We start from the raw sequence: 27,549 nt of genomic DNA, 5'->3' as shown, positions 1-27,549 counted from the left end.
ACTCATTTCCTCCTATCTACAGGCAATAAAACCTTCCTACAGCCCTCAAAATTGTGTTTTGTTCAGTTTAGATTTTATTTGTGGTTTTTTTTTGTCTCTGCTGGCTTTTCTCAGAATCCCCGGACTGTCCTCTGTATGTTCATGCCGTGTGATATCAGGGTGACACAACACCAAATCAGCAAAACCTCAGCAAGATAAAGAGGCCGTGTATTGGAGGAGCAAAGTCCTGTAAACACCAGTCAGGTAATAAACTGTCAGGAGCCACCGACCAATGGGAAGTTGGGAGGGCGGGGCTATCTCTGTATATATAGGACCGAAGTGGGAAGCTCCCTCAGTTCCAGAGTTGAGAAGTACCTCCAGATTGGCAGAGGTAAGTTGCACTTTACATCTGGCTTTGGCAGTCATTTATTTATATATATATATATATATATATTATATATATATTTTTTTTTATTTATATATATATATATATATATATATATATATATATATATATATATATATATATATATATATATATATATATATATATATATATATATATATATAGTCATTTATATACATATTTTTTTTTTAGTTATTATTATATATAAATTTGTTTTTGAGTGTTTTAGTTATTATTCCCAATTTTATATATATACAGTTTTATATATACATATAAAAACAATAAAAAAAAATATATATATATATAAATGACTATATATATTTTTTTTTATTGTTTTTATATGTATATATAAAACTGTATATATAAAATTGGGAATAATAACTAAAACACTCAAAAACAAATTTATATATAACTGAAATTTTTTATTATATATATATATATATATATATATATATATATATATATAATTTTTTTTAAATATATTATTATATATCAATTTGTTTTGGGGTGTTTTAGTTTATGTTTATATTCATAATTTTATATATACACACATACATATATTTTTTTTCATATATTATTTTTTATGTAAATTTGTTTTAGAGTGTTTTAACTATTAGCTCCCATTTTTGCTGTAATATTTCTATTGGGTCTTGAGAACTGTTATTTTGCTACGAGCAATTAAAACTGTTTTAATTTTGTCCTCACAACCCAAAAACTAAAAAAACTGACCAATAGGTTTCTTGGCTTTTACCCAAAATTGGTACACGGGACTGCTGTGGGAATGTTGAATTGTAAGCTCTGTGGGGGTCAGGGATATGAAGGGTCTATATAGAATATATGAGCCCCATATAGCTGTACGAATCATACAATTTAACCAGCGGTGGATGAAATAATGCCAAATATTTATTAAAGTGTATATAAAAGGCAAAACTTTTTTTTTTAGTTTTGGGTAATTGGTGAGGGTTATGTCCCTGTGAAAAGTTTTGGGTTTAGATACATTTTATTGCTCTGTACAGAATGTTTTAGCCCCATAATGATAGACCAGTTATTATTATTATTATTAAGGATTTCTATAGCTCCAGCAGTTTACGCAGCGCTTTACAATATTAGAGGGAGACAAAACATATACAATACAATAAAATACAAGAGGATTAAGAGGGCCCTGCTCAGAAGAGCTTACAATCTAATTAAACATTTAAACCGGGGGTTAGAGAAACAACCCCGAATATTTCTTATAATGTGAAGTATAATTAGAATATGTCCGTCCAGCCTATAATCTTCTCATAAAGCTTTGGAAATATTGAATTGATTGGAGAAAATTAATTGGAAAATGAAACAATTTAATTTTTTTTTTTTTTATTTTTAGTAGGTGATAGACAGGCCAACTCATAGCACACAGTTATTTCTTATTATTACACACAGTAACAGATGTATTGGGTGATGTTTCATTTATGGCTGGGACCAAATAACCACACCTTATGGATTCCTATGGGGAGACTGCTGGTGGCGGCTGAGGAGACTCACTCCTTCTGCTGCACATTCTGTAACCTAAAAATAAATAAAAAATCCAACACAAGGGGTGAGACCTGCTTGTAACTCTTAAACACAGAGACCTCAATGCCTGCCGTTCCATATAAATCTGCCTCATGAGTTGCCTTGCTAGCAATAGAAATGGGGGTCATGAAGAAAAGTTTTGGGTGGAGTTGGGATTTAACTATCAGATGGGAGTTGTAGTACCCTGGAGGTTGGAGGGAGTTGTAGTACCCTGGAGGTTGGTGGGAGTTGTAGTACCCTGGAGGTTGGAGGGAGTTGTAGTACACTGGAGGTTGGAGGTGACAGACTAGTCAGGCCCTATGTACTGTATTTAGAATCTCATCATATCATTGTCTCGGATTTCAGAACCTCAGCACTGACAGCCGTCATCATGAAAGTCTTGGCCCTTGTTGTCCTCGTCATCGCCATCAGCGGCCTGGAAGGTAAGATAAAACCAGGAGAAGGTTGGAACAAACTGCTGTGGGTAACGGATTAGGAGGCCCTGTCAGGATAGCAATGAGGGAGCTGCCATTGGCAGTTTGGTATTGGAGGAATCCTGTAGTGTTTCTTCTTTCTGTGGATGAGCACATTGAACCATCATTATAATGGGTAACCAGTTCTATGCTGTCCCATATTTATTACATTTTCTATGTAGGTTTGCATTGCTCCCTCTAGTGGATATCCCTATATTAGATACTGTGATTAGCATAAGGATTGGTCATCCTCACTGAGGGACGGCTGTGTGTAACCCTGACACCACCAGCTAATGATGACAACACTAAACTTTGCAGCGATAGATCACTTTATAACTCTGCAGCTGATTTGCCCATCTACAACATTTTTATACTTTTTTTTTTTATGAACACAGAAGACTTTTATTTTGGATCATGTTTTATTTGAGACCTGGGTGCCATCTGCAGGTTAAGGGGGTAATGGTGTGAAGGATTGGCGTGTCATGGCGATTACATGAGCAGGAACAGAGCTGATCATTAGTACAGGCCTTCCACTACTAACAATGAGGTCTGATGAAGAAGGAGTGAGCCCCGAAACGCGTCCAGAACAGATCTGTAGATTGTATAGAAAGTCTCTCCCTCTCTATCTCTTCTTTTTCTCCACTCTGGACCCCTCTCTGCACTCTGTCTCCTTCCTCTTCAAATGGACCCCCCTACCCCCCTCTCTTCTCTATCTTTCTCTAGCGCCATCTCTTTTCTCTCCACCTCTACCCCCCCCTCCCTTCTCTATCTCCCTCCACCCCTTATCCTCTTGCTCTTTCCCTCTCTTCTCTCTCTCCTTCTCCTTTTTCCCCCTCCCCTCTCGATCTCCCCCACCCCTTCTTCTTTCTCTTCTTATCCACAGCTTTTCCTGTCTCTTCCCCTCTCCCTCTTTCCTTTTACCCCTCTCCTCTCCCTCCACCCCATCTCACCTCTCTATCCCTTTCTCTAGCCCCCTCTCCTCTATTTCTCTCTATCCTCCTATCCTCCCTCTCCTCTCTTTCCGTCTACCATCCTCTCCTCTCTTTCTATCCTCTCCTCCCTCTCCCCTTTCTTCTCTCTCTCCCTATCCCACTCCTCCCTCTCTCTCTCCCACTTCTCCTCTCTCATTTCTTCTCCCTCTCACCCTTCCCCTCTCTCTTCCACTTCTTTTTTTTCTCTCTCACCCCCTCTCTCCTCCCTTTTCCCCTTCTCCTCTCTCCCCCCCTCCCTCTCCCACTTCTTTCTCATCCACCCCTCTCCTCCCTTTCACACTCCCCCTCTCTCTCTCTCCTCCCTTTCCCCCTTCTCCTCTCTCCCTCTCCCACTTCTTTCTCATCCCCCCCTCTCCTCCCTCTCACACTCCCCCCTCTCTCTCTCCTACCTTTTCCCCCCCTTCTCTTCTCTCCCCTCCTCCCCTCTCCCACTTCTTTCTCACCCACCCCTCCTCTCCTCCCTCTCACACTCCCCCACTCTTTCTTCCCTTTCTTTACTCCTCCCTCTCCCCCTTCTCCTCTCTCTCCCACTCCTCCCTTATTCCCCCTCTTCTTTCTCATTTCTCCCCCTCTCCTCTCTCTGCCTCTCCCCTTTCTCTCCTCCTACATCTTTCCTCTCTCCATTCTCATCGCTCATTATAATCCTCCCTCTCCCCTTCTCCTCTCTCTCTCCCACTCCCTTTCTCTGCTGCCTCTTTTCTCTCTCCTCTGTCTTTCCCCTCTCCTTTCTCATCTCTCCTTCTCCTCCCTCTCCTCTCTCTCTCCCCCCTCTCTCTTTCTCCTCTTTCTCTCATGCCTCTTTTCTCTCTCCTCCATCTTTCCCTTCTACTTTCTCATCTCTCCTTCTTCTCCTCCCTCTCACCTTCTCCCCCCTCTCTCTCTCCCTTTCTCCTCTTTCCCTGCTGGCTCTTTTCTCTCTCCTCTGTCTTTCCCCTCTCCTTTCTCATCTCCCCTCCTTCTTCTCCCTCTCCCCTTCTCTCTCTCTCTCCCCTCTCTCTCTCTCCCACTCCCTTTCTCCTTTCTCTCCTGCCTCTTTTCTCTCTCCTCCATCTCCCCCCCCCCTTTTCCTCCCTCTTTCGCTTCTCCTCTCTCTCTCCTACTCCCTTTCTCCTCTTCCTCTCCTCCAACACTCTCCCCTCTCACTCTCCTGCCTCTTTTCTCTCTCCTCCATCTTTCCCCTCTCCTTTCTCATCTCTCCCACTTCTCCTCCCTGTTTCCCCTCTTCTCCTCCTTTTTCCCCTCTCCTCTCCTCTCCTTTCTCATCCCCCCCCCCTCCTCACTCCCTCTATCCAAATCTCTACTCTCTCTCTCTCTCTACCCCTAAACCCCCTCTATCTCCCTCTCTTTATCCCCTTTGTTAAATTTCTACACCTTCTTCTTCCAGCCGGTGTTGTGAAGAGGGATGCAGAGGATCCAGTGCAAAAATTTACTGAGTTTTTCCAAGGACTTTCCAAGACCATCCAGGAGAAGATTTCCAATGCAGAGATTCCAGCTCAGACTCAGTAAGTTGGTTTCCCTGTCGTTGTCTCTTGTCTTGGTTCCCCTGTCGTTGTCTCTTGTCTTGGTTCCCCTGACGTTGTCTCTTGTCTTGGTTCCCCTGTCGATGTCTCTTGTCTTGGTTCCCCTGTCGTTGTCTCTTGTCTTGGTTCCCCTGTCGTTGTCTCTTGTTCTAGGTTCCCCTGTCGTTGTCTCTTGTCTTGGTTCCCCTATCGATGTCTCTTGTCTTGGTTCCCCTATCGATGTCTCTTGTCTTGGTTCCCCTGTCGTTGTCTCTTGTCTTGGTTCCCCTGTCGTTGTCTCTTGTCTTGGTTCCCCTGTCGTTGTCTCTTGTCTTGGTTCCCCTATCAATGTCTCTTGTCTTGGTTCCCCTGTCGTTGTCTCTTGTCTTGGTTCCCCTGTCGTTGTCTCTTGTCATGGTTCCCCTGTCGTTGTCTCTTGTCTTGGTTCCCCTGTCATTGTCTCTTGTCTTGGTTCCCCTGTCGTTGTCTCTTGTCTTGGTTCCCCTATCAAAGACTCTTGTCTTGGTTCCCCTATCAATGTCTCTTGTCTTGGTTCCCCTGTCGTTGTCTCTTGTCTTGGTTCCCCTGTCGATGTCTCTTGTCTTGGTTCCCCCAACGATGTCTCTTGTCTTGGTTCCCCTGTCGATGTCTCTTGTCTTGGTTCCCCTGTCGATGTCTCTTGTCTTGGTTCCCCTGTTGTTGTCTCTTGTCTTGGTTCCCCTGTCGTTGTCTCTTATCTGTACTGTGACATTTTTATTTTCGAGAGTTGGATCCACTTTTAGGTTTTTATTGCAGTGAAATTGCAATGTATGGAGCTACAGCTGGAAGTTAAAGAAACGAGAGGGGGAGGGAAATCGCGGCAAAATCATATTATTGCCAGAGAATGTCCTTTTATTGGATAGATATAGTATCATGTTTTTGTGCTCTTTTCCAAGGGGCGCTGATGATGTCATCACTGGGCTGTACGGCTTTTATATTCACATCATTATTTTTCTCTACAGGGACCTGGGTGCCAAGATCCAGGAACACGGAGCAACAATCTCCGCCAGCATTCAGAAATGGATTGAGGAGATGGTTGCCCTCAGCAAGCAAAAACTGAGCTAAGCTGTAACCCATTATCCTGCGATCTGCGGCACTCCCCCCGAACCCCATCTCTACCCGACCCCCTTCATCTTCTGTTACTGTGTGACTGACTGTTCCTTTTATAACATAATATAATAAAACTCGTATTCTGTGCCAACTCTGGTTTCAGCGTGTCGTTCCTCAAAACCTTTCATGTTGCCCCAATATAGAACCACACAAGGGACTAAAGAGTCACCCCAAAAAGAACTTTTATTTACACGTTTGATGATTGCTGCACAGTTAACCTGACCATCAGTGGGATCCAATCCCAGGTCTGTACACCCGCTGTGCCCATTATGAGGGGTTCCCACCATCCCTGTGCTGAGTTCCCGGGTCTGTACACCGCTGTGTCCATTATGAGGGGTTCCCACCATCCCTGTGCTGAGTTCCCAGGTCTGTACACCCGCTGCGCCCATTATGAGGGGTTCCCACCATTCCTGCGCTGAGTTCCTGGGTCTGTACACCTGCTGTGCCCATTATGAGGGGTTCCCACCATCCCTGTGCTGAGTTCCCGGGTCTGTGCACCCGCTGTGCCCATTATGAGGGGCTCCCACCATCCCTGTGCTGAGTTCCCGGGTCTGAACACCCGCTGTGCCCATTATGAGGGGTTTCCACCATTCTATCTTGGGGGTGCAGAGTGTGGCAGGTAATATTCTTGTCAAATTTGCCCATTGAGCCTTATTGGGCTTGCACTATTTATCAATTCAGCTTAAACCTAAAGTGAACCTGTCTGGCATGGGTGTCTGCAAAACTTTTTTCAGGGGGAGCATCATTTTAAGGTCACCCATGTTCTGCCCCTTTTTGCCCCCATAGATCCCCCTTTAGAGCAGGCCAGGGTCACCCATGGATCCCCCTTTAGAGCAGGCCAGGCCAGGGTCCCCCATAGATCCCCCTTTACAGCAGGCCAGGGCCCCCCATAGATCCTCCTTTAGAGCAGGATACCCATAGATCCCCCTTTAGAGCAGGCCAGAGTCCCCCATAAATCCCTCTTTAGTCCTACCTTTTCACCTATATTCCCCTGTGCTACCAGGTATATATATACAGTATATACTATATAGCCAATATGACCCCCTTTGGAGCAGGCCAGGATCCTCATAGATTCCCTTTAGAGCAGGCCATGGTCCCCATAGATCCCCTTTAGAGCAAGCCAGGCCAGGGTACCCCATAGATCCCCTTTAGAGCAGGGTCCCCATAGATCCCCCTTTAGAGCAGGCCAGGCCAGGGTCCCCCATAGATCCCCTTAAGAGCAGGGTCCCCATAGATTCCCCTCTTACAGCAGGCCAGGAAATTTCCAGGGCGGGGGGGGGGGGGGGGGGGTGCAAGTTGCGGATGCCCATGGTGAACAAATTATTAATAGCGTTTATATAGAGGTACCTTTGTGGTACTCCTGTAAGCACCCCAGTGTTTGATATTGTTGTTGGTATGAATGTTTCAGTTACCTGTCAGGTTCACTTGTTGCTGGGGGGGGGGCAATAGACAGATCCCAACACTATCACATGGTTGGTGAAGGGGATTCATATTTAGGCCTCAGCGTGTATCAACCTCAGAAAGTAGAAATTTCCTGGTAAGGCAGGTAAGGTATGAACAGCTCCTGGGGTTCCAGCATATTCAGGTGGTTGATGGGGGCAGAGGACGTCCTCCAGGGTAGGATGAAGACCGAGGACGTCCTCCTGAGTAGGATGAGGGCAGAGGATGTCCTCCAGGATGGGTTGAAGACATCCTCCTGAGTGGGATAAGGGTAGAGGACGTCATCCAGGGTGGGATGAGGACCGAGGACGTCCTTCTGAGTAGGATGAGGGCAGAGGACGTCCTCCAGGGTGGGATGAAGACCGAGGACATCCTCCTGAGTAGGATGAGGGCAGAGGACGTCCTCCAGGGTAGGATGAAGACCGAGGACATCCTCCTGAGTAGGATGAGGGCAGAGGATGTCCTCCAGGATCGGTTGAAGACATCCTCCTGAGTGGGATGAGGGCAGAGGACGTCATCCAGGGTGGGATGAGGACCGAGGACATTCTCCTGAGTAGGATGAGGGCAGAGGACGTCCTCCAGGGTGGGATGAGGACCGAGGACATCCTTCTGAGTAGGATGAGGGCAGAGGACGTCCTCCAGGGTGGGATGAGGACCGAGGACGTCCTCCTGAGTAGGATGAGGGCAGACGACGTCCTCCAGGGTGGGTTGAAGACCGAGGACATCCTCCTGAGTGGGATGACAGCAGAGGACCTCCTCCAGGGTGGGTTGAAGACCGAGGACATCCTCCTGAGTGGGATGACAGCAGAGGACCTCCTCCAGGGTGGGTTGAAGACCAAGGACGTCCTCCTGAGTGGGATGAGGGCAGATAACGTCATTCTGGGTGGGATGAAGACAGGGGACACCCTCCTGGGTGGGATGAGGACATGGGACGTCCTCCTGGATGGGATTAGAGCTCTGTCAGAAGTTGTGACGTCACCCAGAAGTGTTGGCAGCGCCACCTGAGGTGATTTTTTTAAAAAGATTTTGGCCACTGTTTAGAAATGGGGGGGTTGTCAAAAAAGCCGATTTTCCAAGTCGCACGCTTTAATGGCCGACTCTGTTCTCCCCAGAAGGGAAATCTCTCTAATGGAGCCCCCAGATAGCAAGAAAAACCTGACAGGGGTCCTGACCCTCCCCCATCCTACCCCCAAACACAATGCTGTTTGTAAACAAACTATTCATCTAAAATGGAGAAAAAACAATGACCTCAGGTGGGGCCTCCGACACCTCCGGAGGAACGGGTGACGTCACCGTGCAGAGGTCGGAGTTAGGAATGGTCCAGAGAGCATTTTGGTGGGGTTTTGAGCTCCTGGTTCTGTCAGAAGGCGTAGGGACTAGGGATAGACCGATTATCGGCAAGCCTCCGGAACTGGCCGATATTGCCGATATTTTTGTGACGTCATTTTGCCTTCTTAGGCCGCCTCCCTCGCCTTGGACAGCCTCATCTGGAGTCGGGACTAGTCTCGCGGGAGTGTATCACAGCCATACACCCACCCACAGCAGCCCAGTACCAGCCACTCACATCCACAGGCCCTGTACCAGCCAGCCACCCACAGGCCCTGTACCAGCCAGCCACCCACCCACAGGCCCTGTACCTTCCAGCCACAGGCACTGTACCAGCGAGCCACCCACAGGCCCTGTACCAGCCAAACCCACCACAGGGTGCCAGCCAGCCACCCACCACAGGGTGCCAGACAGCCACCCACCACAGGGTGCCAGACAGCCAGTCACCCACATGCCCTGTACCAGCCAGCCACAGGCACTGTACCAGCCAGCTGTCCACAGGCTCTGTACCAGCCAGCCACCCACAGCCCCTGTGCCAGCCACCCACCTACCACAGGGTGCATGACAGCCAGCCACCCACCACAGGGTGCCAGCCAGCCAGCCAACCACCACAGGATGCCAGACAGCCACCCCCCACATGGTGCCAGCCAGCCACCCACCACAGGGTGCCAGCCACCACAGGATGCCAGCCAGCCATCCACCACAGGGTGCCAGCCAGCCACCACAGGATGCCAGCCAGCCATCCACCACAGGGTGCCAGCCAGCCACCCACCACAGGATGCCAGCCAGCCATCCACCACAGGGTGCCAGCCAGCCATCCACCACAGGGTGCCAGCCAGCCGCCCACCACAGGGTGCCAGCCAGCCATCCACCACAGGATGCCAGCCAGCCATCCACCACAGGGTGCCAGCCAGCCACCCACCACAGGATGCCAGCCAGCCATCCACCACAGGGTGCCAGCCAGCCATCCACCACAGGGTGCCAGCCAGCCGCCCACCACAGGGTGCCAGCCAGCCATCCACCACAGGATGCCAGCCAGCCATCCACCACAGGGTGCCAACCAGCCACCAACCCACCACAAGGTGCCAGCCAGCCACCCACCCACCACAGGATGCCAGCCACCCACCCACCAAAGGATGCCAGCCAGCCACCCACCATAGGGTGCCAGTAAGCCAGCCATTAAGCATTAAAGAGGAAGTAAACCCTCCTCTACAACTTGTACCTATAGGTAAGCCTATGATAAGGCTTACCTACAGGTACTGTAAATATCTCCTAAACATGTACCGTTTAGGAGATATTTACCTTCGATGCATCCAGTGACGTCACTGGCGCATGCGCTATGAAGTAACGGCCGCTCGCGCCGTTCCTTCAGAGCCCCGTGCCGTGACTGTCGAGTGACGTCACCGCGGCTCCGGCCAATCAGATGGCCGGATGCCGCGATCCCGGAAGACGGGCGACTAGACATGTCGCCCGTCATAGAGGTGAGCGGACGGCACGGCGGGGGCTCGTTGTAAGGTAAGTATTTCATAATGAGCTAATATGCAATGCATACTAGCTCATTATGTATTTCTCTTTCAGGTTGTAAAAAAAAAAAGAAAAACATTTTTTACAGAGTTTACAACCTCTTTAAACAAAAATTAACATGTGTTCAGTATCAGATTTGTGTCAAAAATTGTCTTTATTTTTCAAAACTTTAAAACTACAAAATATCGGCCCATATCAGCCGATACCGATACGTTGAGACGAAAATATCGGTAACGGCCCTGAAAAAAACATATCGGTCTATCCCTAGTAGGGACGTCACCCAGAAGTGTCAGTGGCGCCACCTGAGGTATTTTTTTAAAAATATTTGGGCTACAAATGTGTGGGAGGGGCTGTAAAAAAAAAAGCAGATTTTCGAATTCGCATGCTTTAACTACCAACGCAGTTGTCCGCGGAGAGGAAAGCTCTCTAATGGAGCCCCCGGATAGCAAGAAAAACCTGACAGGGGTCCTTAACGCTCCCCCATCCTACCCCCCAAACACAATGCTAATTGCAAACAATCCGTTCGCCCAATATGAAGAAAAAATTACCTCAGGTGGGGCCTCCGACACCTCCGGAAGGAATGGGTGAGGTCACCAGCTCGGTCTGGAGAGCATTTTGGTGAGATTTTGCTCCTGGCTTTGTCACGAGGCATAGTGACATCACCCAAAACGTGCCAGGGGTGCCACCTGAGGTGATTTTTATTTTTTAATTTTGACCACTTTGTTTAGGAATGGGGGGGCTGTCAAAAAATATGATTTTTCCAGGCCGCACGCTTCAACAACCAACCTAGTTGCCCCTGCAGGGGAAATCTCTTAATGGAGCCCCCGAATAGCAGCTAAAAACTGACAGGGGTCCTAACCCTCCCCCATCCTACCCCTAACACAATGCTATTTGCAAACAATCCGTTCGCCCAAAATGAAAAAAAAATTACCTCAGGTGGGGGGCTTCCGACACCTTCGGGAGGAATGGGTGACGTCACTGCGCAGAGGTCGGAGCTCAGGATGGTCAGGAGAACATTTTGGTGAGGTTTTGAACTCCTGGCTCCATCAGAGGGCATAGCGACCTCACCCAAAAGTTCTGGTGGCACCACCTGAGGTCATTTTTATTTTTTATTTTGATCACTTTGTTAAGAAATGGTGGGAGGGGAAATCTCTCTAATAGAGCTCCAGTATAGCAAAAAAAAACATCTGACAGGGGTCCTAACCCTTCCCCATCCCACCCCCAAACCCAATGCAATTTGCAAACAATCTATTCGCCCAAAATTACCTCAGGTGGGGACTCCGACACCTTCGGAAGGAATGGGTGACATCACTGCGCAGAGGTTGGAGCTCAGGATGGTCAGGAGAAGATTTTGGCGGGATTTTGAGCTCCTGGCTCTGTCAGAAGGCGTGGTGACGTCACCCAGAAGTGCCAGCGGAGCCACCTGAGGTAATTTTTCTACAAAATGTGCCCACTTTGTTTAGAAATGGGGTGGAGGGCTGTCAAAAAAGCCAATTTTCCAAACCGCACGCTTCACCAGCCGACGCAGTTTTCCTCGTAGGGGAAATCTCTCTAATAGAGCTCCAGTATAGCAAAAAAAAGCTGTCAGGGGTCCTAACTCTCCCCCATCCTACCCCCAACACACAATGCGATTTGCAAACAATCCATTCACCCAAAATTACCTCAGGTGGGGGGCCTCCGACACTTCTTGTTGTAACAGGCGACGTCACCGCGCAGAGGTCGGAGCTCAGAATAGTTTGGAGAGCATTTTGGTGGGATTTTGAGCTCCTGGTTCTGTCAGAAGGTGTGGTGACGTCACCCAGAAGTGCCAGCGGAGCCACCTGAGGTAATTTTTCTAAAAAATTTGCCCACTTTTTTAGAAATGGGGTGGAGGGCTGTCAAAAAAGCCAATTTTCCAAGCCGCACGCTTCACCAGCCGACGCAGTTTTCCTCGTAGGGGAAATCTCTCTAATAGAGCTCCAGTATAGCAAAAGAAACCTGTCAGGGGTCCTAATTCTCCCCCATCCTACCCCCAACACAAAATGCTATTTGCAAACAATACATTCACTAAAAATAATCTCAGGTGGGGACTCCGACACCTTCGGGAGGAATGGGTGACGTCACTGCGCAGAGGTCGGAGCTCAGGATGGTCAGGAGAACATTTTGGTGGGGTTTTGAGCTCCTGGCTCTGTCAGAAGGTGTGGTGACGTCACCCAGAAGTGCCAGCGGAGCCACCTGAGGTAATTTTTCTAAAAAAAATTGCCCACTTTGTTTAGAAATGGGGTGGGGGGCTGTCAAAAAAAACAATTTTCCAAGCCGCACGCTTCACCAGCCAACGCAGTTTTCCTCGGAGGGGAAATCTCTCTAATAGAGCTCCAGTATAGCAAAAAAATAACCTGACAGGGGTCCTAACTTTACCCCATCCTACCCCCAACACACAATGCTGTTTGCAAACAATCCATTCACCGAAAATTACCTCAGGTGGGGGGCCTCCGACACTTCTTGTTGTAATAGGTGACGTCACCGCGCAAAGGTCGGAGCTCAGAATGGTTCGGAGAGCATTTTGGCGGGATTTTGAGCTCCTGGTCCTGTCAGAAGGTGTGGTGACGTCACCCAGAAGTGTCAGCAGCACCACCTGAGGTAATCTTTTAAAAAAATTTGCTCACTTTGTTTATAAATGGGGTGGGGGGCTGTCAAAAAAGCCAATTTTCCAAGCTGCACGCTTCACCAGCTGACGCAGTTCCCCCCGGAGGGGAAATCTCTCTAAGAGAGCTACAGTATAGTAAAAAAAAGCTTTCAGGGGTCCCAACTCTCCCCCATCCTACCCCCAACACACAATGCGATTTGCAAACAACCCATTCACCCAAAATTACCTCAGGTGGGAGGCCTCCGACACTTCTTGTTGTAACAGGCGACGTCATCGCGCAGAGGTCGGAGCTCAGAATAGTCCGGAGAGCATTTTGGCGGGATTTTGAGCTCCTGGTCCTGTCAGAAGGCGTGGTGACGTCACCCAGAAGTGCCAGCGGCGCCACCTGAGGTGATTTTTTAAAAAACTTTTGCCCATTTTGTTTAGAAATGGGGGCGGAACTGTAAAAAAAAAACGCAGTCCTTCAATTTTTTAAGGAAAATCCACTTTAACCATCAATATATGTGCAGTAAAGCAACACGCGGTCATATATAAGAAAATATAATTTATTAGAAAAAAAGAAAATATAATGTACTCATCCAGCTTGTTGCCTCGGTAACGACAAGATCGCAATAGCCGTCCATATCCGCATGCTTCAGGTAACCTAGAATATGCTGTATATCTTCTGTTGGGACGCAGCCAGCCAAAGTGTGGTTCGATAATCCAAGCCACTTGCTTCAACGACAAGTTCTGACAAAAGCGCTTCAACCACCCACGCATTTCGCCACAGTGATCTGCGGACATCCTCAGGGCAGCAAAATGCAGGCTTTATTGTCATTTCAGTGAGTTATTCAGGATGGTTCCAAGTCTCTCTTTCGTTTTTTGCCGGGCTGACACCATCATTTTAAAAAATTTCTGTCAGAACAAGTGAAAGTTTACAGGAAACTCCAGTTGCCAGTAGTCAAGATGGCGGCGCCGGTCTCAAGCTAGCATGACAGGCACTTCCGGGCTCTCCTCCTCTCGGCCATCATGGTGGATGAGGCTACACGCCGGGTGGTGTCGGAGATCCCGCTGCTGAAGACCGGGGCCAGCCCGCGGGACAGGGAGCTGTGGGTGCAGCGGCTGAAGGAGGAGTACCAGACCCTCATTAAGGTGAGCGGGGAGGGGGCGGTGCGCCGCTGTAATGCGCCCCCCGGGGATTAGGAGGGGCTCAGTGGTTCCGGGGTGAAGGAGGGGGGATCCTCTGACAGAACTACTTATGAGGCTGTTGCACAGGGCCATATTCAATGGGCCTAATACTGAAATCTGATTTATATTGGTTAAATCATGACTATACACTGCAATATGATTGGTCATATCATGACTATACACTGCAATATGATTGGTCATATCATGACTATACACTGCAATATGATTGGTCATATCATCACTATACACTGCAATATGATTTAGGTTAGCTGCCCACTTCCTGTCCCGGTGACACCCTATGGGTTTCCATCCTGGTGCCACCCTATGGCCTTGTGCCCTGGTGACACCCTCTGTCCCGATGACACCCCCACCCTCTCATTTCCTGTTCTGGTGACACCCCCTCACATCCTGCCCAGGTGACACCCCCCAATCTCTCACGTCCCGTCCTGGTGACAGCCCTACCCTCTCACATCCCTTCCTGGTGACAGCCCTACTCTCTCACGTCCTGTCCTGGTGACAGCCCTACCCTCTCACGTCCTGTCCTGGTGACAGCCCTACCCTCTCACGTCCTGTCCTGGTGACAGCCCTACCCTCTCACGTCTTGTCCTGGTGACAGCTCTACCCTCTCATGTCTTGTCCTGGTGACAGCCCTACTCTCTCACGTTCTGTCCTGGTGACAGCTCTACCCTCTCACGTCTTGTCCTGGTGACAGCCCTACTCTCTCACGTCTTGTCCTGGTGACAGCTCTACCCTCTCACGTCCTGTCCTGGTGACAGCCCTACCCTCTCAAGTCTTGTCCTGGTGACAGCCCTACTCTCTCACGTCTTGTCCTGGTGACAGCTCTACCCTCTCACGTCCTGTCCTGGTGACAACCCTACCCTCTCACGTCTTGTCCTGGTGACAGCCCTACTCTCTCACGTCCTGTCCTGGTGACAGCCCTACCATCTCACGTCCTGTCCTGGTGACAGCCCTACCCTCTCACGTCCTGTCCTGGTTACAGCCCTACCCTCTCACGTCCTGTCCTGGTGACAGCTCTACCCTCTCACGTCCTGTCCTGGTGACAGCTCTACCCTCTCACGTCCTGTCCTGGTGACAGCTCTACCCTCTCACGTCCTGTCCTGGTGACAGCTCTACCCTCTCACGTCCTGTCCTGGTGACAGCTCTACCCTCTCACGTCCTGTCCTGGTGACAGCCCTACCCTCTCACGTCCTGTCCTGGTGACAGCTCTACCCTCTCACGTCTTGTCCTGGTGACAGCCCTACCCTCTCACGTCCTGTCCTTGTGACAGCCCTACCCTCTCACGTCTTGTCCTGGTGACAGCCCTACCCTCTCACGTCCTGTCCTGGTGACAGCCCTACCCTCTCACGTCTTGTTCTGGTGACAGCTCTACCCTCTCACGTCCTGTCCTGGTGACAGCCCTACCCTCTCACGTCTTGTTCTGGTGACAGCTCTACCCTCTCACGTCTTGTCCTGGTGACAGCCCTACCCTCTCACGTCCTGTCCTGGTGACAGCCCTACCCTCTCATGTCTTGTCCTGGTGACAGCCCTACTCTCTCACGTCCTGTCCTGGTGACAGCCCTACCATCTCACGTCCTGTCCTGGTGACAGCCCTACCCTCTCACGTCCTGTCCTGGTGACAGCCCTACCCTCTCACGTCCTGGTGACAGCCCTACCCTCTCACGTCCTGTCCTGGTGACAGCCCTACCCTCTCACGTCTTGTCCTGGTGACAGCTCTACCCTCTCATGTCTTGTCCTGGTGACAGCCCTACTCTCTCACGTTCTGTCCTGGTGACAGCTCTACCCTCTCACGTCTTGTCCTGGTGACAGCCCTACTCTCTCACGTCTTGTCCTGGTGACAGCCCTACCCTCTCACGTCCTGTCCTGGTGACAGCCCTACCCTCTCAAGTCTTGTCCTGGTGACAGCCCTACTCTCTCACGTCTTGTCCTGGTGACAGCTCTACCCTCTCACGTCCTGTCCTGGTGACAACCCTACCCTCTCACGTCTTGTCCTGGTGACAGCCCTACTCTCTCACGTCCTGTCCTGGTGACAGCCCTACCATCTCACGTCCTGTCCTGGTGACAGCCCTACCCTCTCACGTCTTGTCCTGGTGACAGCTCTACCCTCTCATGTCTTGTCCTGGTGACAGCCCTACTCTCTCACGTTCTGTCCTGGTGACAGCTCTACCCTCTCACGTCTTGTCCTGGTGACAGCCCTACTCTCTCACGTCTTGTCCTGGTGACAGCTCTACCCTCTCACGTCCTGTCCTGGTGACAGCCCTACCCTCTCAAGTCTTGTCCTGGTGACAGCCCTACTCTCTCACGTCTTGTCCTGGTGACAGCTCTACCCTCTCACGTCCTGTCCTGGTGACAACCCTACCCTCTCACGTCTTGTCCTGGTGACAGCCCTACTCTCTCACGTCCTGTCCTGGTGACAGCCCTACCATCTCACGTCCTGTCCTGGTGACAGCCCTACCCTCTCACGTCCTGTCCTGGTTACAGCCCTACCCTCTCACGTCCTGTCCTGGTGACAGCTCTACCCTCTCACGTCCTGTCCTGGTGACAGCTCTACCCTCTCACGTCCTGTCCTGGTGACAGCTCTACCCTCTCACGTCCTGTCCTGGTGACAGCTCTACCCTCTCACGTCCTGTCCTGGTGACAGCTCTACCCTCTCACGTCCTGTCCTGGTGACAGCTCTACCCTCTCACGTCCTGTCCTGGTGACAGCCCTACCCTCTCACGTCCTGTCCTGGTGACAGCTCTACCCTCTCACGTCTTGTCCTGGTGACAGCCCTACCCTCTCACGTCCTGTCCTTGTGACAGCCCTACCCTCTCACGTCTTGTCCTGGTGACAGCCCTACCCTCTCACGTCCTGTCCTGGTGACAGCCCTACCCTCTCACGTCTTGTTCTGGTGACAGCTCTACCCTCTCACGTCCTGTCCTGGTGACAGCCCTACCCTCTCACGTCTTGTTCTGGTGACAGCTCTACCCTCTCACGTCTTGTCCTGGTGACAGCCCTACCCTCTCACGTCCTGTCCTGGTGACAGCCCTACCCTCTCATGTCTTGTCCTGGTGACAGCCCTACTCTCTCACGTCCTGTCCTGGTGACAGCCCTACCATCTCACGTCCTGTCCTGGTGACAGCCCTACCCTCTCACGTCCTGTCCTGGTGACAGCCCTACCCTCTCACGTCCTGTCCTGGTGACAGCCCTACCCTCTCATGTCTTGTCCTGGTGACAGCCCTACTCTCTCACGTCCTGTCCTGGTGACAGCCCTACCATCTCACGTCCTGTCCTGGTGACAGCCCTACCCTCTCACGTCCTGTCCTGGTGACAGCCCTACCCTCTCACGTCTTGTCCTGGTGACAGCTCTACCCTCTCATGTCTTGTCCTGGTGACAGCCCTACTCTCTCACGTTCTGTCCTGGTGACAGCTCTACCCTCTCACGTCTTGTCCTGGTGACAGCCCTACTCTCTCACGTCTTGTCCTGGTGACAGCTCTACCCTCTCACGTCCTGTCCTGGTGACAGCCCTACCCTCTCAAGTCTTGTCCTGGTGACAGCCCTACTCTCTCACGTCTTGTCCTGGTGACAGCTCTACCCTCTCACGTCCTGTCCTGGTGACAACCCTACCCTCTCACGTCTTGTCCTGGTGACAGCCCTACTCTCTCACGTCCTGTCCTGGTGACAGCCCTACCATCTCACGTCCTGTCCTGGTGACAGCCCTACCCTCTCACTTCCTGTCCTGGTTACAGCCCTACCCTCTCACGTCCTGTCCTGGTGACAGCTCTACCCTCTCACGTCCTGTCCTGGTGACAGCTCTACCCTCTCACGTCCTGTCCTGGTGACAGCCCTACCCTCTCACGTCCTGTCCTGGTGACAGCCCTACCCTCTCACGTCCTGTCCTGGTGACAGCTCTACCCTCTCACGTCTTGTCCTGGTGACAGCCCTACCCTCTCACGTCCTGTCCTTGTGACAGCCCTACCCTCTCACGTCTTGTCCTGGTGACAGCCCTACCCTCTCACGTCCTGTCCTGGTGACAGCCCTACCCTCTCACGTCTTGTTCTGGTGACAGCTCTACCCTCTCACGTCCTGTCCTGGTGACAGCCCTACCCTCTCACGTCTTGTTCTGGTGACAGCTCTACCCTCTCACGTCTTGTCCTGGTGACAGCCCTACCCTCTCACGTCCTGTCCTGGTGACAGCCCTACCCTCTCATGTCTTGTCCTGGTGACAGCCCTACTCTCTCACGTCCTGTCCTGGTGACAGCCCTACCATCTCACGTCCTGTCCTGGTGACAGCCCTACCCTCTCACGTCCTGTCCTGGTTACAGCCCTACCCTCTCACGTCCTGTCCTGGTGACAGCCCTACCCTCTCACGTCCTGTCCTGGTGACAGCTCTACCCTCTCACGTCCTGTCCTGGTGACAGCCCTACCCTCTCACGTCCTGTCCTGGTGACAGCTCTACCCTCTCACATCTTGTCCTACTGACAGCTCTACCCTCTCACGTCTTGTCCTGGTGACAGCTCTACCCTCTCACGTCCTGTCCTGGTGACAGCCCTACCCTCTCACGTCCTGTCCTGGTGACAGCCCTACCCTCTCACGTCCTGTCCTTGTGACAGCCCTACCCTCTCACGTCTTGTCCTGGTGACAGCCCTACCCTCTCACGTCCTGTCCTGGTGAAAGCCCTACCCTCTCACGTCTTGTTCTGGTGACAGCTCTACCCTCTCAGGTCCTGTCCTGGTGACAGCCCTACCCTCTCACGTCTTGTTCTGGTGACAGCTCTACCCTCTCACGTCTTGTCCTGGTGACAGCCCTACCCTCTCACGTCCTGTCCTGGTGACAGCCCTACCCTCTCACGTCTTGTTCTGGTGACAGCTCTACCCTCTCACGTCCTGTCCTGGTGACAGCCCTACCCTCTCACGTCTTGTTCTGGTGACAGCTCTACCCTCTCACGTCTTGTCCTGGTGACAGCCCTACCCTCTCACGTCCTGTCCTGGTGACAGCCCTACCCTCTCACGTCCTGCCCTGGTGACAGCTCTACCCTCTCACGTCCTGTCCTGGTGACAGCTCTACCCTCTCACGTCCTGTCCTGGTGACAGCCCTACCCTCTCACGTCCTGTCCTGGTGACAGCTCTACCCTCTCACGTCCTGTCCTGGTGACAGCTCTACCCTCTCACGTCCTGTCCTGGTGACAGCCCTACCCTCTCACGTCCTGTCCTGGTGACAGCTCTACTCTCTCACGTCCTGTCCTGGTGACAGCTCTACCCTCTCACGTCCTGTCCTGGTGACAGCCCTACCCTCTCACGTCTTGTCCTGGTGACAGCCCTACTCTCTCACGTCTTGTCCTGGTGACAGCTCTACCCTCTCACGTCCTGTCCTGGTGACAGCCCTACCCTCTCACGTTCTGTCCTGGTGACAGCTCTACCCTCTCACGTCCTGTCCTGGTGACAGCCCTACCCTCTCACATCTTGTCCTGGTGACAGCCCTACCCTCTCACGTCCTGTCCTGGTGACAGCCCTACCCTCTCACGTCCTGTCCTGGTGACAGCCCTACCCTCTCACTTCCTGTCCTGGTGACAGCTCTACCCTCTCACGTCCTGTCCTGGTGACACCCCCACCCTCTCACGTCCTGTCCTGGTGACACCCCCATCCTCTTAATTTCTGTCCTGGTGTCACACCTACCCTCTCACTTCCTGTCCTGGTGACACCCCCACCCTCTCACTTCCTGTCCTGGTGACACCCCACCCTCTCACTTCCTGTCCTGGTGACACCCCTACCCTCTCACGTCCTGTCCTGGTGACACTCCCATCCTCTCACTTTCCGTAGAAATTGGGACAGGTCCACCTTACAGCTCCTCCCCTGCACAGAATGACCCGCCTCTGTCCCGCTATGTGATTGGCTGTATATGTTTGTAATTCATTTTCCAATTTTGCCCCCGCAGTATGTGGAGAACAACAAGAAGGCGGACAATGATTGGTTCAGGTTGGAGTCAAATAAAGAAGGCACCAGGTAAGATGTAGGAGGGGCTACTGGCAGGAGCTCCGCCTCCCACGCTGGTTGACGATGTGATGATATAACGTGCTCTCCTCTGCTGTGCTGTAGGTGGTTCGGGAAATGCTGGTACATCCATGAGCTGCTGAAGTACGAGTTTGATGTGGAGTTTGATGTGAGTGGTTTTCATGGCTTTGACCAGAGTGGTGGATTTACTGTCCAATCCCTGACCCTAGATGTCAGGAGACACTCCCAACCTCTCACTTCCTGTCCTGGTGAACCTCACAACCTCTCACTTCCTGTCCTGGTGACACTCCCAACCTCTCACTTCCTGTCCTGGTGAACCTCACAACCTCTCACTTCCTGTCCTGGTGACACTCCCAACCTCTCACATCCTGTCCTGGTGACACTCCCAACCTCTCACTTCCTGTCCTGGTGACACTCTCAACCTCTCACTTCCTGTCCTGGTGACACTCTCAACCTCTCACTTCCTTTCCTGGTGACACTCTCAACCTCTCACTTCCTTTCCTGGTGACACTCCCAACCTCTCACATCCTGTCCTGGTGACACTCCCAACCTCTCACTTCCTGTCCTGGTGAACCTCACAACCTCTCACTTCCTGTCCTGGTGACACTCCCAACCTCTCACATCCTGTCCTGGTGACACTCCCAACCTCTCACTTCCTGTCCTGGTGACACTCCCAACCTCTCACTTCCTGTCCTGGTGACACTCCCAACCTCTCACTTCCTGTCCTGGTGACACTCCCAACCTCTCACATCCTGTCCTGGTGACACTCCCAACCTCTCACTTCCTGTCCTGGTGAACCTCACAACCTCTCACTTCCTGTCCTATTGAACCTCACAACCTCTCACTTCCTGTCCTGGTGAACCTCACAGCCTCTCACTTCCTGTCCTGGTGAACCTCACAACCTCTCACTTCCTGTCCTGGTGACACTCCCAAACTCTCACTTCCTGTCCTGGTGACACTCCCATCCTCTCAGTTCCTGTCCTGGTGACACTCCCAAACTCTCACTTCCTGTCCTGGTGACACTCCCACCCTCTTACTTCCTGTCCTGGTGACACTCTCAACCTCTCACTTCCTGTCCTGGTGACCCTCACAACCTCTCACTTCCTGTCCTGGTGACCCTCACAACCTCTCACTTCCTGTCCTGGTGACCCTCACAACCTCTCACTTCCTGTCCTGGTGACCCTCACAACCTCTCACTTCCTGTCCTGGTGACCCTCACAACCTCTCACTTCCTGTGCTGGTGACACCCCCACCCACTCAGTTCCTGTCCTGGTGACACTCCCACCCCCTCTCACTTCCAGTCCTGGTGACACCCCCACCCTCTCACTTCCTGTCCTCCTGGTGACACTCCCAACCTCTCAGTTCCTGTCCTGGTGACACACCCAACCTCTCAGTTCCTGTCCTGGTGACACTCCCAACCTCTCAGTTCCTGTCCTGGTGACACTCCCAACCTCTCAGTTCCTGTCCTGGTGACACTCCCAAACTCTCACTTCCTGTCCTGGTGACACTCCCATCCTCTTACTTCCTGTCCTGGTGACACTCTCAACCTCTCACTTCCTGTCCTGGTGACACTCTCAACCTCTCACTTCCTGTCCTGGTGACACTCCCAACCTCTCACTTCCTGTCCTGGTGACACTCTCACCCTCTCACTTCCTGTCCTGGTGACACTCCCACCCTCTCACTTCCTGTCCTGGTGACACTCCCAACCTCTCACTTTCTGTCGTCCTGGTGACACTCCCAACCTCTCACTTCCTGTCCTGGTGACACTCACAACCTCTCACTTCCTGTCCTGGTGACACTCCCACCCTCTCACTTCCTGTCCTGGTGACACTCTCAACCTCTCACTTCCTGTCCTGGTGACACTCACAACCTCTCACTTCCTGTCCTGGTGACACTCTCAACCTCTCACTTCCTGTCCTGGTGACACTCCCACCCTCTCACTTCCTGTCCTGGTGACACTCCCACCCTCTCACTTCCTGTCCTGGTGACACTCCCAACCTCTCAGTTCCTGTCCCGGGGGCACTCATAACCTCTTAGTTCTTGTCCTGGTGACACTCACAACCTCTCACTCCCTGTCCTGGTGACACTCCCAACCTCTCACTCCCTGTCCTGGTGACACTCCCAACCTCTCACTTCCTGTCCTGGTGACACTCCCAACCTCTCACTTCCTGTCCTGGTGACACTCCCACCCTCTCACTTCCTGTCCTGGTGACACTCCCACCCTCTCACTTCCTGTCCTGGTGACACTCCTAACCTCTCAGATTATAATAAGTGGGATTTTTTGTCTCCTCGGTGTAGATTCCGGTCACTTACCCGGCCACGGCCCCCGAAATCGCCATTCCAGAGCTGGACGGCAAGACGGCGAAGATGTACAGGTAAGGGGGGGCACTGACGGCCATGTATGCCCATTAAAGGGGAACTCTGACACTCACATTATTACATGCTTGCTGTACCATATTTCCCTTATTGTAATACACAGATATGCGCCATTCACTGGCCGCATGCTTATACGGAGGGGGGGGGGGGTGACAGGCAATGAGCATTTTTAGCTCTTGTATTTTCCCCAGTATTGGTTCTCAAAGATAAATAGAGGGATGGAAGAAACAGCTTGTACTCAGCATGCACCCAGTGAAGGCTCCACCCTGCCCTGCTTGTAATATGTTTTTTTTTTTTCCCCCATAGAGGAGGGAAGATCTGCCTGACGGAACACTTCAAACCCCTGTGGGCGCGGAACGTACCGAAATTCGGCCTTGCCCATCTGATGGCTTTAGGGGTGAGTATCGGTCAGGACGTGAAGAAATCCCTGACATGTCACAGTATGCAGCGGCAGTATCATAGTTCAGAAGAGCTCCGCCTTTTATCAGGCAAAAGCCGTCTTTGATCTCCACCAGTCAGTAACTCCGCCTAGGCTAAGGTGATGTCATCAGTCTGCTGCATGCAGGAGGAAGCATTTCCTCAGTCTCCCCTCCCCCTAGTGATTAGACTCCATCATTGTAATGCTACTTCCCTGGCTCTCATGCTGGACCCATCTGTCTTCAGTACAGACCTAAGACCTGAAGTAGATCTGGTCAGTTTTCAGTGATCTGTTTCTGGCCGAGTTGCAGTGATCTGTTTCTGGCCGAGTTGCAGTGATCTGTTTCTGGCCGAGTTGCAGTGATCTGTTTCTGGCCGAGTTGCAGTGATCTGTTTCTGGTCCAGTTTGCAGTGATCTGTTTCTGGCCCAGTTGCAGTGATCTGTTTCTGGCCAATTTTCAGTGATCTGTTTCTGGTCCAGTTGCAGTGATCTGTTTCTGGCCGGTTTTTAGTGATCTGTTTCTGGCCCAGTTGCAGTGATCTGTTTCTGGTCGGTTTTCAGTGATCTGTTGCTGGTCGGTTTTCAGTGATCTGTTGCTGGCCAGTTTTCTGTGATCTGTTTCTGGCCCAGTTGCAGTGATCTGTTTCTGGCCCAGTTGCAGTGATCTGTTTCTGGCCCAGTTGCAGTGATCTGTTTCTGGCCCAGTTGCAGTGATCTGTTTCTGGCCCAGTGGCAGTGATCTGTTTCTGGCTCAGTGGCAGTGATCTGTTTCTGGCTCAGTGGCAGTGATCTGTTTCTGGCCCAGTTGCAGTGATCTGTTTCTGGCCCAGTTGCAGTGATCTGTTTCTGGCCCAGTTGCAGTGATCTGTTTCTGGCCCAGTTGCAGTGATCTGTTTCTGGCCCAGTTGCAGTGATCTGTTTCTGGCCCAGTTGCAGTGATCTGTTTCTGGCCCAGTTGCAGTGATCTGTTTCTGGCCTAGTTGCAGTGATCTGTTTCTGGTCCCGTTGCAGTGATCTGTTTCTGGCCGGTTTTCAGTGATCTGTTGCTGGTCGGTTTTCAGTGATCTGTTGCTGGTCGGTTTTCAGTGATCTGTTGCTGGTCGGTTTTCAGTGATCTGTTGCTGGCCAGTTTTCTGTGATCTGTTTCTGGCCCAGTTGCAGTGATCTGTTTCTGGCCAATTTTCAGTGATCTGTTTCTGGCTCAGTGGCAGTGATCTGTTTCTGGCCCAGTTGCAGTGATCTGTTTCTGGCCCAGTTGCAGTGATCTGTTTCTGGCCCAGTTGCAGTGATCTGTTTCTGGCCCAGTTGCAGTGATCTGTTTCTGGCCCAGTTGCAGTGATCTGTTTCTGGCCCAGTTGCAGTGATCTGTTTCTGGCCCAGTTGCAGTGATCTGTTTCTGGCCGGTTTTCAGTGATCTGTTTCTGGCCCAGTTGCAGTGATCTGTTTCTTGCCCAGTTGCAGCGATCTGTTTCTGGCCAATTTTCAGTGATCTGTTGCTGGCCGGTTTTCAGTGATCTGTTTCTGGCCCGGTTGCAGTGATCTGTTTCTGGCCCGGTTGCAGTGATCTGTTTCTGGCCGGTTTTCAGTGATCTGTTTCTGGCCCGGTTGCAGTGATCTGTTTCTTGCCCAGTTGCAGTGATCTGTTTCTGGCCAATTTTCAGTGATCTGTTGCTGGCCGGTTTTCAGTGATCTGTTTCTGGCTCGGTTGCAGTGATCTGTTTCTGGCCCGGTTGCAGTGATCTGTTTCTGGCCCGGTTGCAGTGATCTGTTTCTGGCCGGTTTTCAGTGATCTGTTTCTGGCCGGTTTTCAGTGATCTGTTTCTGGCCGGTTGCAGTGATCTGTTTCTGGCCAGTAGCAGTGATCTTTTGCTGGTCCGGTGTCCAGCGATCGGTTGCTGGCCGGTGTCCAGCGATCGGTTGCTGGCCGGTGTCCAGCGATCGGTTGCTGGCCGGTGTCCAGCGATCGGTTGCTGGCCGGTGTCCAGCGTTTTTTTGCTGGGCCGAGGCGTCGACCGTTTGCTGGGCCCGAGGCGGCGATCGCTTGCTGGGCCGAGGCGGCGATTGGTTGCTGGCCCGCTACGTTTTACCAAATTGATAAAAACTGTTGTGTGGCCCTTTGGACCCCATTTGAGGATTTCTATATTTGCTAAGCTGAGCCTCTGTGTCCTCCTTAGGGAGATTTCCCTTCACTTCCTATAAGGACAGGAAGTGATGGGAAACTTCCTCAGGGACACAGACCAAAACTCATCTTCAATAGAGCAGGAAATGGATGTGAACTTCTTATCCTGGTGATGGGTGTCATAGGGACAGGAAGTGAGGGAAAATCTCCCCAGTGGGGTCACATACAGGACCTGATAGGAATTTAACTATTCCCCCCCCCCCCCCCCCCCCAAATTTCCTTCTGCACTCCTGGTAACACTTTTCTCTCCGTCTCTCAGCTGGGCCCGTGGCTGGCAGTGGAAATTCCCGATCTGATCAGCAAAGGATTAATCAAACATAAGGACAATTGAGGATGAGATTTCAGCCAATCAAGACCCGGGGGCAAAGGATCAGCCAATCGCTTTTCCTGATACAAGACCCCGGGGGCCACTAACCAGCCAATTACACCTTTGATACAAACGACTAGCCAATCACCTCCCTGAGAAGAGACCCAGGGACCACCAACCAGCCAATCACGTCGCCGATACAAGACCCAGGAAGTCAGCAGCCAGCTCTGATTCGTCAGAATCTGTAATTTATTTATCATATTTGTACCCAAAACTCTTCCACCGACCATCTGCTATTCTGTGTAATAAACCTTCTGTTGCGCTCACCTGGTCTGTCCGCTGTGACGTCATTACGCCGGGGGAGATTTGGGCAGATTTTGGTTCCTGTGTCTCACTCGTGCAGGAGCAGGGCAGAGCCAATTCTAGATGCTTGGTTCTAGGTGAGAGGTGTACGGGTTTGGAGGTGACACCATAGATCCCATCAGAATACATCGACCACCGAAGGCCTACTACAGCCAAACCTTTGTGGACAGAGCAGGGAAGGGGTGGAATTTTCAGGAAAGGAAATGAGAGGAAATGTTTCCGATGGGGACACAGACAGAAAAAAAAACACATTTTCTTAGTAGATTGTCAATCAGTGTGCTGCCTGGAGTTCCCGGTGGGGTGGAGGGATGAGATTGTTGTCCATGGAAGCCAATCAGATTTACAGCTTCGTAAAAAAAATAAATAAATGCAGCCCACGGTGTGACCACTGACCCCATATATAGTGATGAATACTCCTGTGTGACCCCTGACCCTTCTGTATATTAATCAGTATACCTGTGTGACATGACCCCTCATTATCAAAACAGTGTGACCTCTGACCTCTTCATATGTAAGTCGGTGGACCTAAATGACCTCCAACCCCTCTGTATATAGATCAGTGACCTCTGACCCCTCTGTATATAGATCAGTTACCTCTGACCCCTCTGTATATAGATCAGTGACCTCTGACCCCTCTATATATAGATCAGTTACCTCTGACCCCTCAATATATAGATCAGTTACCTCTGACCCCTCAATATATAGATCAGTTACCTCCAACCCCTCTGTATATAGATCAGTGACCTCTGACCCCTCTATATATAGATCAGTTACCTCTGACCCCTCAATATATAGATCAGTTACCTCTGACCCCTCTGTATATAGATCAGTGACCTCTGACCCCTCTATATATAGATCAGTGACCTCTGACCCCTCTATATATAGATCAGTGACCTCTGACCCCTCTTTATATAGATCAGTGACCTCTGACCCCTCTTTATATAGATCAGTGACCTCAGAATCCTCTGTATGTAGCTTAGTGACCTCTGACCCCTCCCTATATAGAGAAATGACCTCAGAATACACTGTATGTAGCTTAGTGTCCTCTGTATATCGATCAGTGACCTCTCTCTGTATATAGATCAGTGACCTCTGACCCCTCTGTATATAGATCAGTGACCTCTGACCCCTCTGTATATAGATCAGTGACCTCTGACCACTCTGTATATAGATCAGTGAACTATGACCCCTCTGTATATTGATCAGTGACCTCTGACCTCTCTTTATATATATATATATATATATATCAGTGACCTCTGACCCCCTCTGTATATACATCAGTAACCTCTAAACACTCTCTATATAGACCACTGACCCATGGCCCCTCTGTATATAGATCAGTGACCTCTGACCCCTCTGTATATTGATCAGTGACCTCTGACCTCTCTTTTTATATATATATATATATATATATATATATATATATATATATATATATATATATATATATATATCAGTGACCTCTGACCTCTTTTTATATATATATATATATATATATATCAGTGACCTCTGACCCCCTCTGTATATACATCAGTAACCTCTAAACACTCTCTATATAGACCAGTGACCCATGACCCCTCTGTATATATATCAGTGTCCTCTGTCTCCTCTGTATATAGATCACTGACCTCTGACCCCTCTGTATATAGATCACTGACCTCTGACCCCTCTGTATATAGATCACTGACCTCTGACCCCTCTGTATATAGATCACTGACCTCTGACCCCTCTGTATATAGATCACTGACCTCTGACCCCTCTGTATATAGATCAGTGACCGCTG

General features: G+C 50.9%; 2 protein-coding genes across 2 annotated transcripts; both read left to right on the top strand.

Moving 5' to 3' along the window:
• The first annotated feature begins 292 nt into the window (after positions 1-292).
• On the top strand, positions 293-6,125 carry APOA2 (apolipoprotein A2). Its single transcript, XM_082275068.1, has 4 exons — positions 293-370; positions 2,285-2,361; positions 4,768-4,885; positions 5,884-6,125. The coding sequence occupies exons 2-4, from the start codon at positions 2,310-2,312 to the stop codon at positions 5,984-5,986; spliced, it is 273 nt and encodes a 90-aa protein (XP_082131194.1). The 5' UTR covers positions 293-370; positions 2,285-2,309; the 3' UTR covers positions 5,987-6,125.
• A 7,796-nt stretch (positions 6,126-13,921) lies between these two features.
• On the top strand, positions 13,922-25,729 carry UFC1 (ubiquitin-fold modifier conjugating enzyme 1). Its single transcript, XM_082242838.1, has 6 exons — positions 13,922-14,078; positions 20,047-20,114; positions 20,208-20,271; positions 22,422-22,498; positions 22,806-22,896; positions 25,356-25,729. Exons 1-6 carry the CDS (start codon positions 13,956-13,958, stop codon positions 25,425-25,427), a joined length of 495 nt encoding a protein of 164 aa, XP_082098964.1. The 5' UTR covers positions 13,922-13,955; the 3' UTR covers positions 25,428-25,729.
• The last annotated feature ends 1,820 nt before the right edge of the window (positions 25,730-27,549 follow it).

The sequence above is a fragment of the Pelophylax lessonae genome (assembly GCF_965119305.1).
Source record: "Pelophylax lessonae genome assembly, chromosome: 13".
Lineage (NCBI taxonomy): Eukaryota > Metazoa > Chordata > Amphibia > Anura > Ranidae > Pelophylax > Pelophylax lessonae.
This window is presented reverse-complemented; position numbering and strand designations above follow the sequence as displayed.

Bases quoted from the DNA above. Each gene is read 5' to 3' on its own strand.
- APOA2 (XM_082275068.1), top strand. From the start codon at position 2,310: ATGAAAGTCTTGGCCCTTGTTGTCCTCGTCATCGCCATCAGCGGCCTG. The intron at 2,362-4,767 runs GTAAGATAAAAC...TTCTTCTTCCAG, and splicing joins CGCCATCAGCGGCCTGGAAG to CCGGTGTTGTGAAGAGGGAT. The intron at 4,886-5,883 runs GTAAGTTGGTTT...TTTTCTCTACAG, and splicing joins GAGATTCCAGCTCAGACTCA to GGACCTGGGTGCCAAGATCC.
- UFC1 (XM_082242838.1), top strand. From the start codon at position 13,956: ATGGTGGATGAGGCTACACGCCGGGTGGTGTCGGAGATCCCGCTGCTG. The intron at 22,499-22,805 runs GTAAGGGGGGGC...TTTCCCCCATAG, and splicing joins AAGACGGCGAAGATGTACAG to AGGAGGGAAGATCTGCCTGA. The intron at 22,897-25,355 runs GTGAGTATCGGT...TCCGTCTCTCAG, and splicing joins CCCATCTGATGGCTTTAGGG to CTGGGCCCGTGGCTGGCAGT.